General features: G+C 44.6%; 1 protein-coding gene across 1 annotated transcript in view; it reads left to right on the top strand.

The window, feature by feature from the left end:
- The window catches only part of XPC (XPC complex subunit, DNA damage recognition and repair factor), a 76,854-nt gene that overhangs the window by 25,427 nt on the left and 33,699 nt on the right, over window positions 1-17,728 (top strand). Inside the window, exons 5-10 of the mRNA XM_056524913.1 lie at window positions 746-830; window positions 1,568-1,725; window positions 1,853-1,973; window positions 7,957-8,046; window positions 8,640-9,500; window positions 11,139-11,299. Of these exons, the coding sequence (XP_056380888.1) occupies window positions 746-830; window positions 1,568-1,725; window positions 1,853-1,973; window positions 7,957-8,046; window positions 8,640-9,500; window positions 11,139-11,299 (1,476 nt within the window). The remainder of the gene's footprint in view (window positions 1-745; window positions 831-1,567; window positions 1,726-1,852; window positions 1,974-7,956; window positions 8,047-8,639; window positions 9,501-11,138; window positions 11,300-17,728) is intronic.

The raw sequence follows: 17,728 nt of genomic DNA, 5'->3' as shown, positions 1-17,728 counted from the left end.
TAGTGCTGCTAAACCAGCTGTCAGTTTCCCTGTAAAACAGAAAACATTAATGCATATGTAGAATTTTTAAATTACATCCTTTCCCCATCATGCACTCTCCTTCTCTTAATCAATCTTCTCTTTTCCCTTGGTTAAACTTGATGGACAGGTGTGTGTTTATTTATTTATTTTTTTTTCCAAGTATACTTTATAATTGTACTATACTACTGGTTGTTTTTGGAAACACTTTTACAGGAAATAGAATAACTGCTCTATGATCTTCTATTTTTTTTTTTTGTAAAGGTTAGCAGACTACCTACTGAACATATATCATACCTACCTTTTAGTGATAATTTCTATACTATGATGCATCTTGCTTTTTTTTTATATCTTCTTTTTAAAGGTGTATTCTAGTCTGAAATAGCTATGCCCCTATCCACAGGATTGGGAATATATAACATGCTGATTGGTTTAGGGAATTTATAGTGCTTTGTGTAAAAACTACACTTTCCAGAATACAAATCGGAGCCAGATCTGTGCAAACACTAAACAAACAGATTATTGGTGAGAAATGTCAACTCTGAAGCCTTCAGAATTATGAATACAGCTCTGGCATATAATGCACGCTGTAAAGATTTATTGCTATATAGGTAATTTTTCTATATGTAAACTGTGAATTGTTAACATCTATTTATTGTGCCGCAGGAAATGTTACGGAAATGAAGGCACGGACTAGGAACTGATGGACATCTTTTTTGTTTTACAGAGAGAAAAGAAAAGCAGAGTTTGCTCTTTATCTGCGCCGAATGATGAACCGGTTTAACAAAGAATTGCAAGAAGACACGCACAAAGTAAGGCTCTATATATATATATATTGCTAGACTTCTGCTTCATATGAGTGCCAGTCAAAGGGATCGGTGCTTAAGAGGATCCTTTTACATGGCTCAATTATTGTTTCAGCAGTTCGAGCAATTACGGGATCATACACTTTGGCCTTTCATTTACATCATTGCCTGCTGCACATCCGCTGTTTACACAGGGAGATGGGAGATATGTCCATCCGCATAACAAACATTTCAGCCAATAATTTCCCTGTGTAAGAGATATAGTGCAGTAAATTTCAGGTGTTAACACAACATGCATTTTGGTCACAGTTATGTTAGTCAACCTGGGTACATTAGACGATAATGTTAAACTAGATCATGAAGAAGGTGATGATGAATAGTCTTTTAAAATTAAATTTGGTTATAATGCAAACTTTGGACCCTGATTAGCCTCAGTATAGGCCACCAATATTATATCTGTGGGGGTTCCACAGCCAGCATTTCACTGGTTGAAGAGGCCACAGCATTTGCACATGTCCCACAGTCTCTAAAATGTTTACATTAGTTGCAGGCTGGTTTGCAGCTTTATCCCCTTCTCTTGCATGAAGAAATCAAAAGAGGCTGTAGCATCTTCACACAAAGAAGAAATGCTAGTAGTCAGAACCCTGTTGATTCAAATGGAATGTCTATCCTAAGGATAGGACCTCCAATGTTTAAAGGCTGTACAACAACTTTAAATGCTCTTGTTTTCTATCTCCCCACAGGTACATTTGCTCTGCCTTCTTGCCAGTGGCTTCTTCCGCAGTAACATCTGTAACTGCCCTGACCTTCAGGCGGTGGCGCTCTCTGTGATTCCAGTTAAATTTGCAAACACTCCCACTGCTCGGATAGATGTGGTGTATTTGACAAACTTGGTAAAATGGTAAGATTATATAGTAAAATAAAAAAAAAAATTTGATCATAAGGGGTTAACAATGGTACCAGTTTCAGACAGATGTGGAATTGTTAGATGATGCTATGGTTCCATATAAACTTCTGTCCATTTCTAGGTTCACAACCACATTTAGCATGAATCCAGACATGTCTCTTGATGATGGCGAACCATTAGCAGCCAGGCTAGAGCGGAGGTTTGGCGTGTACGGAGTGAGGGATGGAGAAGAGATGGTCTATGTAAGTTAGCACATCACTGGTTTTAAAACCTAAATGTAAACTTTAAGATGCTGACTTGGTCCTCACTGATCTCCATGGTCCCCTCTTGACAAACATTTAATGCCCACTCAGCTTGCTTGCTTTATTTATTTTTTATTTATTTATTTATTTTCATGCAGGCCGCCCTGGCTGGACAACCCATTAAGCACTTTTTACAGCTGTGGATTTGCTACAGTTGTATCCAATGTAGACAATACACTGAGCAATATTGTGATTTAAAAGAATACTGTAGTGGAATATAACTTATCCCCCTAGGGCATAAGTTATAGATCACGGGAGGTCCGACCGCTGGGAACCCCCCGTGATCTCCTATACGGGGCCATGACAGTTCACAGTGGATGACACGCCCCCTCCATGTATCCCACAGAGATACATGGAGAGGGTGTGTCTGCCACGGCTTCCTGCTGGGGACAGCACGGCGCTTCTTGTGGACTGCCACGGCCCCATACAGAAGATTGCGGGGGGTCCCAGCGGTTGGACCCCCTGCGATCTATAACTTATCCCCTGTCCTTCAGATAGGGGATAAGTTATATTCCAATACAGTATTCCTTTTAAAGCTTCTGGACCCTAATAACCAATCTGTTCTAGAGTACCCATTATATACTGTTTACTTTAGCACTGCTGTACTCTTACATGGTACAGGGGTTCTGGTACTCCATGGGCATCATGGCCTAAGTGTCAGTACAACTTCTACATTTCTTACCGGTATGTCTTTGTCTGTAATATAAATGCATCTGCAGCACAATTTCTCTATCGGCTCCATTGGGGGACACAGACCGTGGGTGTATCTTGCTGTCTCTAGGAGGTGTGACACTATGGTAATAAAAAAAAGTCTGCTCCTCCCAGCAGGATATACCCGCCTTCAGGCTCTGAGCTAGTCAGTTTAAGCTTAGTGTCTGAAGGAGGTGTACTGGTCTGGGCTATCCAGAACAGGTCTTTTGTTTTTGTTTTCCTAGTATAGGGACGTGTTATTTTTATTTTTTTTTTTATTCCTTTTTCTTTCTGTTTTCAGGTGGGGCCTCAGGGACTGCGGTTCCCTGTTTCCCCATTGCGAGTAAGGGGGCACAGACATTGCGTATATGCGCTGTTAACCCCCCCCCCCTCGCCAATGGTCAGCGCCTGGGTGGTACCTCATGAGTCCAGGTCCCCCTATGTCTCTGCTCGCCTCGCTCGCACATAGCAGCCAGGCGTGATGCAGGGACCATAAGCTGGCAGAAGACTTCAGTGAAGACTCCATTAGGTAAGTTCTTCTGACTGAGGTAAGTACCTTTTTTCCACAGGTACAGCCTCGCAACCTCTGAAGACCCCCTGTTTTGGCCCACCTCAGTTTTTGGGGCTTTTTTAACAGGGGCTGCATTTGCTGGGGGAGCAGTTTCACTAAGGGGGCATATATTACAAAAATTCCTTTATTGTGTGTGTGTGTGGTGTGTGTTTTTTGGACACTACTTTGCGCCTCATATGCGGCTGTTAGCCGCGGCGCTTTTCAGCTCGAGCGCTCTCAGTGCCGGCTTATATTTACCTTCACAGCACCTTATACGCGGCTGCAGCCACGGCGCTGTTATGAGCCGGTCGCTTCAGTGCCGGCTCAGTTTTACTTCATTTAGCCGGCAGAGGCTGCCTGTGCTCTGGCCCCGAGCGCATATTTCTCCCTTCACAGCGCCTTATACGCGGCTGCAGCCACGGCGCTGTTATGAGCCGGATGCTTCAGCGCCGGCTCAGTCTTACTTTCATTTTGCCGACGCTCTGGCCGCCCGCTCCGTTGCCCCGAGCGCATATACAGTCAGATGGGCGCTCGGGACATGGAGCGGGCGCCATGACACTTCTCCCTCAACGCTTGTAGCTCCGCCCACTGACCGGGGGGAGCTCTCAGGGGCGCGAAGCGCCGTGGGCGCGATTTTCTGTGTTTAGGGGTCAGTTACTTCGTGCCTTGCTCCAGGCACGCCCCTCCTTCCTTATTGGCTGGCCTTATGAGTCTAGCTAGCTGCACGGAGCAGGGCTGTTTATCCCTCTAAACAGAAACCTGAGAATTTAGTGACCTGGCTCCGCTGAGCCCGCTTGCTCTGCCTGCTCCTCTGCTCCCCCAGACCCCCTGATGCCCCTTCGGTCCCGGTGGGTTCAGCCGCTCCTCCAGCCTGGGTTTCTTCCCTGACCCAGTGTATGGCTGACTTGCCTCTCTAAGGCAATAAGTGGTAAGAGTTCCTTGTTACCTCAAACTAAGGCTCTCCCTACTTCCCAAAGGAAGTCCTTTTCATTTCGGTCCCTTCAGACCTCTGGCCCCAGTAAAGGGTCCGGGCAGGCGCCCTCGCGGGACAAGAAGGCTCCCTCGTTCCGGGCACGCCCGTCTTGGAAGTCGGACTGCAACCACCCAAACCGGGCAACCGCAAACCCACTTCTGCATGAAGTGAGGCCCCCACCCGCGGTTTCTTTTCGGGTGGGAGGTAGTCTCTTGTTTTTTTCGAGACATCTGGACCTCACACATTCAGGACCCTTGGGTCAGGGACGTGGTGTCCAACGGTTACCGGATCGAATTTGCCTCCCTTCCGAGGGATCGCTTCTTTCTCCCCGGTGACCTTCTCGGTCCCCCGTATTTTCTCCCTTTTTGCAGTCGAGGTTGGAACTGGGGTTCTCTCTGTTATCTTAAAGGTCAGGTTTCGGCCCTTACTGTTCTTTTCCAGCGGCCCCTGGCTTCTACTCCTCATGTCCGGTCCTTCCTGCAAGGAGTGGCGCACGCTGTTTCTCCTTATCGGTCACCTTCTCCCTCTTGGGACTTAAATTTGGTTCTGAGTGCCCTCCAGGGTGCACCCTTTGAGCCCCTTAGAGAGGTGTCTCTCCGCCTATTTTCTTGAAAAGTGGCGTTTCTTGTGGCTATCACCTCCATCCTGAGGGTGTCTGAATTGGCAGCTTTTTTTCCTGCCGTGTTCAGTTTCTGGTGATCCACCAGGACAAGGTGGTTTTCCGGCCAGATCCATCCTTTTTGCCTAAGGTGGTCTCTGCCTTTCATCTCAATGAGGACATTGTCCTCCCGTTGTTTTGTCCGGTTCCTTCTCATTCTAAGGAGCGCTTCCTACACAAGCTGGACGTAGTTCGAGCTGTTCGGTCTTATCTCTCCATCACTTCTTCGTTTCGTCAGTGTGATTCCTTTTTCGTCCTTACGGAAGGTCAACGCAAGGGACAACCTGCTTCCAAGGCCACCATTCTCGGTGGTTTTGGTCTGCCATTTCGGAAGCCTATCGCTATCGACCGTGGGAAGATTCCTCCTTTCAGGGTTGTGGCTCATTACACACGTTCTGTTGTGGCATCCTGGGCTCTCCAGAATAGAGCCTCAGCCTCGCAGATTTGCAAGGCGGCTACCTGGTTGTCTTTGCACACTTTCTCGAGTTTTTTACAGAGTTCATACTTTCGCATCGGCTGATGCTAGTCTGGGCTGTAAAGTGTTGCAGGCGGCAGTGGGCCGGCCGTCTGCCTGATTACTTATCTGCCCACCCAAGGGACGGCTTTGGTACGTCCTACGGTCTGTGTCCCCCAATGGAGCCGATAGAGAAAAGGAGATTTTTTAACACTTACCGTAAAAGCGCTTTCTCGAAGTATCCATTGGGGGTCACAGCTCCCGCCCTTTTTGGGTTTTTCATTTTGGTTCTCTGTCTGAGGGTGTGTTCAGTTATGTTTTTTTTCTTCTGGTTCTCGGACAGTTTTTGGGTCTTTCTTTGACCTATTGGTCTCCTCCTATTGCTCTGGAACTTAAATGGGCACTGTCATGAAATAAAAAAATTGATATGTTGTAGTACTTAAGTACTACAACATATCTCTAATATAGTTTAATTATAGGGGTACTCCGGTGAAAACCTTTTTTCTTTTAAATCAACTGGTGGCAGAAAGTTAAACAGATTTGTAAATTACTTCTATAAAAAAAATCTTAATCCTTCCTGTACTCATTAGCTGCTGAATACTACAGAGGAAATTCCTTTCTATTTGGAATGCTCTCTGATGACATCACGAGCACAGTTCTCTCTGCTGACATTATAATAATAATAATAATAAGTCTTTATTGTTGTCCTTAGTGGGAATTGAACCCAAGTCCCCAGCACTGCAAGGCAGCAGTGCTAACCACTGAGCCACCATGCTGCCCTTAGCATACATCTGCTATGCATGGTTGCTAAAATGGACAGAGATGTCAGTAGAGAGCACTGTGCTCGTGATGTCATCAGTATTCCAAAAAGAAAGGAATTTCCTCTGTAGCATTCAGCAGCTAATAAGTACTGGAAGGATTAAGATTTTTTAATAGAAGTAATTTACAAATATGTTTAACTTTCTGCCACCAGTTGATTTAAAAGAAAAAGGTTTTCACCGGAGTACCCCTTTAAAAAAAAGTGATTTTAAACCAGTTTAAAATCACTTTTAAATTCGGCCACTAGGGGTCGCCCTCCTAGTGGCCGAATGCATTCGGCAGTGACGTCACTACAGAATTTCGTCTCATTTGAGCCTGGCAAATGAGTCGAAATTCCAGTCACTGCGGTGCTCGCTCCCGCCTGTCAATCAAACAGGAAAGAGCGAGCACAGTGAAATCCAGGGCTGCGCATTGGCTCCCTGGACTAACACACTGGCCGCCTCCCTGCTGCATATTCTCCCTGCAACAGGGAGGCACATGGCTCTTACCTCTCCTTACAGCCGTGGCTCCTGTGGGGATACGCCGCCTCCTCACTGCTGTGTCCTGTCATTACCGGGAGCGCGTTATATGGAGGGGGGGGTGCCATTTACAGGAGGGCCCATCACACACTGAGCAACAAGCATGTGCCCGGCTTCCTGTCATGCTCCTACACTCTGGTAACTCTCTCTATGGTTCTGGAGGACTTTCAATCCTCCAGAAACATAGAGACAGTTTCCAGAGTGTACGGGCATGACAGGAAGCAGGGCACACGCTTGTTGCTTGCTACGGACCCCCACTCATGGTCCGGCACAGGTGAGGGGGGCGATATTGGTCGGGGGCTGGGTGTCTTCCAACACAGGGTGCCTCCAGTTGTTTCACCACTACAACTCCCAGCATGCCCTGACAGCAAATAGATGTCAGGGCATGCTGGGAGTTGTAGTGGTGAAACAGCTGGAGGCACCCTGTCAGGAGAACTAAGGGCGGAAGTCGGCCCCCAGCAGGCATCAGTGACGTGGTGCCTGCTGGGGAAGTCTGCCTGGTACTGAGCACACTACCAGGCAGACAAAATGCAATTTTTAAGATAATAATAAAAGAAATAAAGGCAGGGAGGGGGCTAGGGATAGATGGGCAATAGGCAGGGACAGAAGAAAAAAAAAGAGGATGGTGGGAGCTACCCTTTAAACTGACTAGCTCAGAGTCTGAAGGCGGGTATATCCTGCTGGGAGGAGCCGACTTTTTTTATTACCATAGTGTCACACCTCCTAGAGACAGCAAGATACACACACTGTCTGTGTCCCCCAATGGATCCTTCGAGAAAGAGATTTTACGGTAAGTGTTAAAAAAAAATCTCCTTTTTCTCTCCAGTTGACTCTGCCTTCTTTTAGGCTAAAAAGTAAAATGATGGAGAAAAATGGGAGAGACTTATTTAAACCAATGCAGAGAAAGTTGACCAGTTGCCCATAACAACCAATCAGATTACCTCTTAAATTTTAAAAAAGGCCTCTGGAAAATTAAAGAAGCAATCAACTTTTTTTATGCACAGGATTCGATAAATCTCAACTAATGAGTATGGTGAAAAGTCTTTAATAAATGCTTCATAATTGTGTCTAAAAGTTATAAAATTGTGCAAAATGCACTAGGAAATGGGCAAATAGTCTCAGAAAGTTGAAGGACTTGTTACAAAATCTAATTTGGAAACCAGTCAGCATGCATGTAGTCAGAGATCTATTGCAGTGTGTGTTTGGTGCATCCATTGTAGATTTAAATGTATTTATTTATTTTGCTTATTATTACTTACAGCTGTTCTTGATTCTCCTTCGAGCCTTGCAACTCTTAAGCCGCTTGGTGCTCTCCCTGCAGCCTATCCCCATAAAGAAACCATCCACTAAGGTAAGGTTGGCTGTGTTCCAAACATAAGACTTAAAGGGGTACACTGGTGGAAAACATTATTATTATTATTATTTTTAAATCAACCAGTGCTAGAAAGTTACAGATTTGTAAATGACTTATTTACCCTTCCAGTACTTTTTAGCAGCTGTATGCTACAGAGGAAACTCTTTTTTTTTATTTTTTTTTATTTTTTTTATTTCTTTTTTGTCTTGTCCACAGTGTTCTCTGCTGACACCTCTGTCCGTGTCAGCAACTGTCCAGAGCAGCATAGGTTTGCAATGGGGATTTTCTCCTGCTCTGGACAGTTCCTGATACGGACATCAGGTGTCAGCTGGGAGCACTGTGGTCAAGGCAAAAAATTAATTCAAAAAGAAAATAATTTTTTAATAGAAGTAATTTAAAAATCTGTTTAACTTTCTGGCACCAGTTGGTAAAAAAATAAAAATAAAAGTTTTCCACCATAGTACCCCTTTAACAACTTTCAGCTTTTTGTGAACTTTATCTGAAGATGTCTTGGTAAAATTCTGTTGAAGATCATGGCTAACATAAGGGCAATGGAAACTACAGCTCAACTGCATCTTTATATCTTTTAGAAAACAAGCAGCCCAAAAGAGAAGTCTTCCAAGAAATCTAAGAAAACAGTCAATTCCCAAAGATCCCCTAGAGGAAAATCAAAAGTGGAACCGAAACGGAAGGTGAAGGAAGAGACTTTTTCCTTGGACAGCTCAGAGGATGAGGATATAAAACCATCTGGAGACAACATGGCTAAAAAAGTAGTTGCTAAAGCTGAGAAAGAAAAGTCTTCTGAAGACCCAAAGAGTAAAGCTAGTCCCAAAAATCGGCTCCGGAGGAAAGCTGCCTCCAAAATTTCATACAAAGACGAGAGTGAGAGCAATGAGGACGGCAACGACTCTGACTATTCTTACACTGGCAGCAAGGACAGTGACTTCTCTGAGGATGAGGTGATTGAAAGAAAAGTCAAAGGCTCGTCCTTTTCAAATGTGAACAGGTCAGGGGAGGGCACAGCAAAGAGTCCTGTTGCCCCAGGACAGACCAAAGTGAAGAGCTCACCCAAAGGTGACATCCCACGAGCTAAGAGGAGAGGCAAGATCATTTCCACTGATGATGAGGATGAGATGACTGCACCAACACCCTCCAGGGGTAGCGATCAATGGGTAGAGGTTTACTTGGCGAAAGAAAAGAAGTGGGTATGTGTGGACTGTGTATGTGGGACAGTTAAGCAACCTTCAATGTGTTTTAAGGCTGCCACCAAACCAGTTACCTATATTGTGGGAATTGACAATGCTGGCCATGTTAAAGATGTGACCCAACGATATGATCCGGATTGGATGACCAGTACACGGAAACGACGTATTGATGCAGAGTGGTGGGAGGAGACACTGATGCCTTATAAAAGCACCAACACGACTGTGGATGAAAAGGAAGATGCAGAGGTATGGAATGTAGACTACTGATTCATAGTGTTATAATGGCCAGAGAAATTGGATGAAATTAGCATGTTTGTAATACTAGAAGTCAGTCTCAGGCTGAAACAGAAAAAAGGGAAATAAATCACAGAAAAAAGGCAACACTTACAGGTTACTGATACAAGGGCAGGCTAGGCTCTTATTCCAATAATGATGCAGATCAGCCACAGTGCAATATAGGATTATAGATATATATGTTATATAATATATAGCATTGTGGCTGATCTGCATCATAATAGGAAAAAGTGCCAAACATTCCCTTGTATCAGTAAACTTTAACCAGTAAGTGTAGCCTTTTTTCTGTGATTTTTCAGGCTGAAACACGTCTTAAAAAGATAGGTGGATTGCTAAGGAATGGCATCCCACCTATCTTTGAAATGGCCGCAAAGCAATAAGACTGGTTTGCAGCGCAATGCCACAGGGAAGAGATTATGAATGCTAACAGTCCAGCAAAATTATGGCATTTGCTAAAAAATTTCCCTTTTTAATACAATTTTTTTATATTTGTTATAGTCTGTATTTTAATTAGGAGCTGCATTCAGAATACTGCTGGTTGCAAAAAGGAAATCTCTCAGTATTACCTGCTGCCTCAATGTCTACACAGACCACACTCTGAATTTTCTTTCTCCATAGTGTGATCATTACATTAGGAATCTGAGAGTAACACAATCTACCCCACTTACGGTAATTATATATACACTACAGCTAGGCTGATACAGTCGTCCCTCAAGTTACAATGGTCATGCTAGAACCAATTAAAATTGTATATTAAAACAATTTTATGTTGAGATCATTACTCTATGGAAATTGGTAATTGGTCCTGAATACCCCAAAATGCTGTTGCAAAAATAGGAAAAAGTGAAGATTAAAGCAAAATAGGTAGACAACTAATACAGATAAAGCAAATCCTTACACATATATGTGAGATGAAACTGCTGGAAGCTGTAAATCACTGTCTATGTAGAGGACAGGAGCTTCTTTAGGGTCCTGTACACTACACACAATGTCCCAAAAAAGTAAAATGGAGCCGCCCTCACCTGGTGTCCAAAGGAGCAGCAAACCCTGGTACAGGTATAGAGTAGTACAGAACATGTAATACCTCCCTGTACTGTAGACAGGCATTACCAGACAGCCAGTCAGTGCATGCACTTCAGTAATACAGGTGTTTTACCAGTGAATGCCCATTCTGATTGGTAAGTTCTTTGAGCCATTGACACGTTTCGCAGATTTGGACTGTCCAGAGCATTGTATGGTTTCTAATTATTATGGTCCAAAAAAGACTTGTATGTTATAAATATTGTAACCTGAGGCCATTGTAAGTTGAAGGACCACTGTAGTCCTAAAAGTATATCAACTGCTTGTTTTCAGAGGCTGCTTAGCAGAACAGTGAGTGCAGCTCTTGACTATATTACAGGCTTCTACCTAGGATCGGTACAGAATAGGTAACGTTCGTACACAGTGACTCTTCCAGGCTATCGTTCAGAAATAAATAACCCATAATCAATTTTTTTTTTTTTTTTTTTTTTTTAATAACCTTTTTTTCATTTTTCTAAAATGTAAACCAATGTTTAACTCCAGATTCCCAATTTATTTATATTTATCTAGTTTGAAGCTAAACTACTGGACCAACCTTTGCCAACCTCTATCACAGAGTATAAAAGCCATCCTCTCTATTCCCTGAAGAGACATTTACTTAAATATGAGGCCATCTACCCAGAATCTTCTGCCATCCTTGGCTACTGTAGAGGGGAAGCTGTTTATTCCAGGTAATGAAACTATGGCCACAGTGTTAAATGTATGACCCCCAAAAAAAAGCAAAAGCAATTCTTGCATAGAATAAATTAAAATGATCTCTTATTAGAAGCAGCAAATGTCAATATTATTTTACTTTTTGATTGTGTTTTTTTCTTTTACATTTTAAATGGGAGGATTTTTCATTTATGCTTTTAATCCTTCTAGGGTACTTGATTATGTAAATGCTTGATCACTTCAGTTGTACATTTCACTGCAATACTTATCTATTACAATGTACTGTGATTGTACTGATTTAATGATTTTTCTGGCTGCCATGGCAACTCAACAGCACCCCACAATGAAAGTGCCCTCTCTGTTTAACTGCCTAAATGTTGTGGTCAATATTGTCCTCAGTATCTAGGAGCTTATACAGCTGATACACCAGTGCTAACACACCTAGCACACACTGTATGGAGCGTGCTCAGCTTCCCATAATGATGTATATGTATGTAAAGTGTCGGAAAAGGGTTAAATGGCCACTCTCCTAAAAATAATTTTTCTTGGTCGTTCTTCATTGGGGGACACGTTACTGATGGGTATGTGCTCTTGCCACTAGGAGGCGCTGACACTAGGAAAAAAAAAGTGCTCCTCCCTGGCAGGATATACCCGCCCACCTGCAGTGGGGTAATCAGTTTTAGCTAGTGTCAACTAGGAGGGCTGATGCTTCAGCAGCTGGTATCCTGGTACCTCACTACTGTAGGAGATTTCCGACAGGGTGTCCCATTGTCTACTATGGACCCATACCAGTAAGCCAGACAGTAGTCTGCATGGTTTTCCTACACCACCTGTCCTACATCAAACAGCTGATGTATCTGCGGCTGGAGTTCCGGTACTTCACTACTGTGTGAGGTGCCGACGGGATGAATCATTGTCTACTATGGACCCATACCAGTGAGGCTGGGTTCACATCACATTTTTGCTATACTGTTTTCAATCCGTTTTTCTTTTTTTTTTTTTTTTTTTTTTTTTTTTTTTTTAAATCAGAAAATGTTTATTGAACTCATTTTCATAATAAAAGACATATACAACAATCCAACATTCCCCCCCCCATCCCAGTGTCCTCTCTTCAGCAGCCATAAATAAGAGGCATATGGTGGTCCGGAGAAAGGATAAAACATCATACAGTAAAAGTATAACTCATGGCGTACAACAGTTACAGAGGCACAGAGACAGGAAAAAAGCGGTCAAATAAGGAGGTAGACTCGGAGGACACAAACAGACCTGCACATATAATGCATGAACAAAAAATGGGGGGAATTGGCCAATAAGACACAGACATTAACGGACAGGGCCCCCATCACCCCCCAAAAGCACTTCCATAGAAGATCTGCGCAAGTATGTAGACGGTACCCCGGGGGTATCCAGCCAGGGACCCCAGATAGATTCAAATTTACGTAATGCTTTTGTTTTTGTATACACTCCCTTCTCCAATCTAATGATGTGATTCAGCTTAGCAATCAGTTCTACTATAGTGGGCGGCAAGGGTCGCAACCAATACTGAGCTATCAGTTTACGGGCTTGATAAAGGATCCTATTAATGCCAACATACAAACCACTATCCTCGTCCAACCCTCCCTGTAGTCCCAAAAGACATGTTAGAATAGACAGATTAAATGGGCAACCATACACCCGTCTAATCAACTGCCCCACCTCCCTCCAGAATAGAGTGAGATGTGTACAGTCCCAAAACATATGTAAAAGCTGAGCATCCGGCATGGAGCAGGGAGGACAACAGGAGTCTGGCCGTACTTCAATTTTATGAAGGAATGCAGGAGTACGATACTCTATGGAATAGAAAGATTTGGGACACCCTATGGGCCTCAGAAACGGACAGCCGTGGGGTCATAGATACAATTTGTGCCCATTGCTCATCTGATATGGGACCCACCTCAGTCTCCCATTTTTCTTTAATTGTCAGCGGATATGCTTCATGGTAGAAGGAGAGGAGCTCCCTATATAATACAGAAATCACACCATTAGTAGAAGATTCAGTAAACAGATTTTGTACAGCAGCCGATGAGCCAATATCGAAGCCCCCCGCCCTAGACTGCATTTCGAGGGCATGTCGCAGCTGTAGATAGCGGTAGAAATAAGAATGAGGTAAAGTTCCTCCTGTAGCTGAGCAAAGGACTTCAACACCAGCCCATCATACAACTGAGATAGATACAACACCCCTCGAGTAATCCAAGGAGTACTAGCAGGTAACAAACTCGCTTCAGGTAAGTTAGGATTAAACCATAGAGGAGAGAAAGTAACTAATACAGGGTATCTCAACAAAGCATTAAATTTTGTCCACACCTTCCTGATAAGAGTAAAAGTGGGGGGGTATCAGGTGGCCGAGTCTGCGCAGCCATCTCGAACAGGTAAATAGGAGTCACCTGGTCTAGTCTCCTCGAAACCAACTCACCAGTACGTCCCATAGCGTCGTACCGAGCCCACCCCCTCAACTGTTGAACCTGTGATGCCAAAAAGTATAACCAGGGATTAGGAATAGAAAGACCACCGGCCTCCTTACTACGTTGCAATGTCTCCAACCGCAATCTGACAGACTTCCCATTCCAAATAAGTTCTCTGAATAAAGGCTGAATCCTAAGAAAGTACTTCATAGGGATCCAGACAGGGGTATTATGCAAGATATAGAAGAATTGAGGCATGAGTATCATTTTGATTAAATTAGATCTATCATAGATCTAGAGGCAACTCATAGAGGCAACTTCCGCCATACGGCCACTTTACCAGAACTACGGTCAAGCAAGGGGATGAGATTCAGAGATAAATAATCAAAAGGATTCTCTGAGACCACTACACCCAGGTATTTAAATTGAGTAACCACAGGGAGACCCACCCTATCTAATACCGGCATGCGAGGAAGGGGATCAAGAGGGAGAATCGTAGACTTATCCCAATTGATAGCCAGGCCAGAATAACTACCATAGTTCTCTATCAATACCATAAACGGGGGCAGAGAATGTACAACATCCCTCATAAACAGCATATCGTCAGCATAAAGGGCAATACGCTCTTCCAGATCACCATAGCAGAATCCCTTAAACTCAGCAGAAGCCCATACTAAAATTGCCTGGGGTTCTTTAGCCAAAGGAAAGGGGAAAGAGGACACCCCTGGCGCGTGCCCCTACCCAATGGGAAGAAATGAGACAATAAACCATTAGCCCGTATCCGAGCACAAGGGGCTGCATATAGTAACTGCACCCATGAAATAAATACTGGCCCAAATCCCATATGTCGCATTACACACCAAAGGAATGGCCACTCAACCCTGTCAAAACTTTGGCAGCGTCAAGCGACAGTACAGCTCTACACCCATCACACCCCTCTGCCGTAGACTTCCCGGGCATAAATCCCGTTTGGTCACTGTGTATCAAGGAGGAGATTACCTTCAGCAGTCTATTAGCCAGGACTTAAGCTATCAGCTTAATTTCAGAACATAGGAGAGAAATGGGCCTATAGGAGCCCGCTAAATGTGGATCTTTACCTGGTTTTAGCAATAACACTATAATCGCTTCCATCATTGAACCTGGCAAGGTCCCCCCCTCAGTGGCAGCTCTCAGTACTTCTAACAATTTGGGTAACAGGATATCCTTATACTGTTTAAGATATTCATTAGGGAGCCCCCGGGGACTTCTCATACGGAAGCTCACCCAGGACATCCTTCAATTCTTCTTCTATAGAGATAGGGTCATCCAGTATGTCCCTCTGCGTCTGTTAGCGCCGGGAGAGTAATAGCAGAGACCAAGTGCTCTAAGGCCTGACTGTCATGCGACAATTTAGAAGAGTAGGTCTCCTCATAGAAGGAGACCAATACTTTCAGAATATCCGCATCCTCCCGAACCAAAGTCCCGGCACCATTACAAAGGCAAGGGATAGAGGCAGAACCCTGCTGGGCTCTAACTAGGGATCGACCGATTATCGGTTTGTCCGATATTATCGACCGATAATCACGATTTTGGACATTATCGGTATCTGCCATTACCTTTCCGATAATGCCCCGGTCCCATTGCCTCCCCCATCCCTGGTTTTATAATTTCCTGTTCCCGGGGGCCGGGGTCCATGCTACTTCTGGCTCCTGCTGTGTCCTGCGTTACGCTATGCGCAATGACGAGTGACGTGACGTCACCGTCAGTGCGCACAGTGACAGCTCAGGAGGACGCCACCGGAGCCAGATGTAGAGTGGACCCCGGGAACAGGTAATTATAAAACCGGGGATGGGGGACGCAATTGAGCCGGGGCGGTGCAGTGGGGGGTGCGATGCGGCGCGGTGGGGCGGTAGGGGGCACGGAGCGGTGGCTGTGATAGGACTCAGGACCCCCGGACAGGCAGGGGAGAGAAGCGGGTGGCGGCGGCGGTCTATGCCACCGCAAAAGCCGCTGCAGTTCATTGTTTTAAAGTGCCCGCTTTAAATCAATGATATGTGGGGGGGGGGGGTGGTAAATAGCCGATAACTTATACCGATATTCCGGTATAAGTTATCGGCCCTAACCTCCACAGATTATCGGTATCAGCCCTAAAAAAACGATATCGGTCGATCCCTAGCTCTAACCGTACGCGCCAATAAGCGCCCGGTACTCTCGCCCCTCTCAAAATACTTCTACTGTTGAAAAAAACTTTGTTGTCTGCCATGTGCATCAGGTGCGCATCTGACATAGATTGTAAAGACTGCCAGTTATCCCTATTAGCATTAGATGGATCACAAAAAAATTGCTGTTCCGCCCCCATGACCTGCGCCTGCAGTGTAGTCTGTAAGGCTCTATTTTTAGACTTGAAAAATGTAATATCTCTAATAAAGACACCCCTCACATAAGCTTTCAGTGAGTCCCATACAGTACCCACCGAAGCCGACCCAGCATTAATTCTGTAAAACTCAGCAATATCAACAGAAAGAGAGTTACCCACAGTAGAAACCTGAAGCCAAAATGGGTTCAGTAGCCACATAGAGCCTCAAAGTCTAGGATGAGAATGGCCAGTAAACCGTACCTATAAGGGAATGGTCAGAGAGACTACGGGGGAGATACTCAACTGAACTAATTAATGGAAGGATAAACTCATTACCCAACGCTAAATCCTATACGGGAAAGAGTACTATGAGAACTAGAGTAACAGGAATATTGCGGCGCATCAGGGTTGCGCCTCCTCCACAAATCCACCCATCCCACCTCCCCCACAAATTTAGCAAGGCCCCGAGGCCCCCCAGACCCTCGCACCGGGAACTTATCCAACACAGGATGTATCAAGTTATTGAAGTCCCCAACCACCAAGAGCGGTGTATCAGGCAGGGAGGACAAGAAGGTAACCACCCTATGTAAGACATCGTCCGAGTAGGGGGGGGGGGGGGTATATACCGCAACCAGAACTAGCAAGACACGATTAAAAGAGCCATATAAACAAATAAACCTTCCTTCAGGGTCAATAAGACTCGATATACTGGTAAAAAGGATATTGCTATGTATGAGAAAACTCACACCGCGGGAATGTGATGAAAACGTGGCATGAAACATGTGACCAAACCACGGTTTATTCAATATATGTTTAGTCTCAGCCACCAAATGCGTTTCAGAGAAACAGAAAATGGCAGGCTGGAGCGTTTTGAGCGCCTGAAAGACAGCAAGACGCTTGGTGGGATCATTCAGGCCACGCACATTCCACGCCACCACAATTAGATCATTAGCCATAGTACAGTCATAGGGATATTAAAGACCACATACGGAGATCCGCCAGACAAAACAATGTAGGAGAACATAGGGACAAAGGAGACGAGTTGCCCTAGGACAGACCGAGGAGAGGACACCAGACTACAAAAACATCCCAGGCAAACAACACAGTTTAACTTGCGACACGGGGGGTAAAGAAAAAGCCCATATAGCGTGAGCAGAGGGCGTAATTAAGCATAAGATAACACTTTCGCTTCTTGCCCATATCCGAGAGAAAAACAGAAATATATAATGTGGGCATCAGGCAACAACAGAGAACATCAGTTAGGCAAGGGAAAGCAAAAACAACATGAAAACATTTGCATAGACATACAGTGAAGCAATATGGCACGAAATTAAGCTAAATCTCTGGTAACATGAGAAAACATATACTGGCCCAGGTAGGCCACATCAGGTCATAGCAGGATCTCAAGTCTCACCAAGAGAGTCAAATATGAGCGCATCAGGTCTGCGCCTGAGCGAGTAGAAACAAAATGAACTATTTTGCATAGGCTGACAACTAGATAATAAGGCACAAAATTATGTTAAATGACCGACAACAGGAGAAAACATTGAGCGACCCAGGTAGGCCGCATCAGGTTGCAGCATGACAGCCAGTCTTAGCAAGAGTGTCAAGTGTTACCGTGCCGGATCTGCGCCTCATATCTATCCAACCACTCCGCTGCTGCAATCGCG

The sequence above is a fragment of the Hyla sarda genome, chromosome 6, assembly GCF_029499605.1.
Source record: "Hyla sarda isolate aHylSar1 chromosome 6, aHylSar1.hap1, whole genome shotgun sequence".
NCBI classification, from domain to species: domain Eukaryota; kingdom Metazoa; phylum Chordata; class Amphibia; order Anura; family Hylidae; genus Hyla; species Hyla sarda.
The sequence above is the reverse complement of the archived record's forward strand: the minus strand, read 5'-3'. Positions and strand labels throughout refer to the sequence as shown.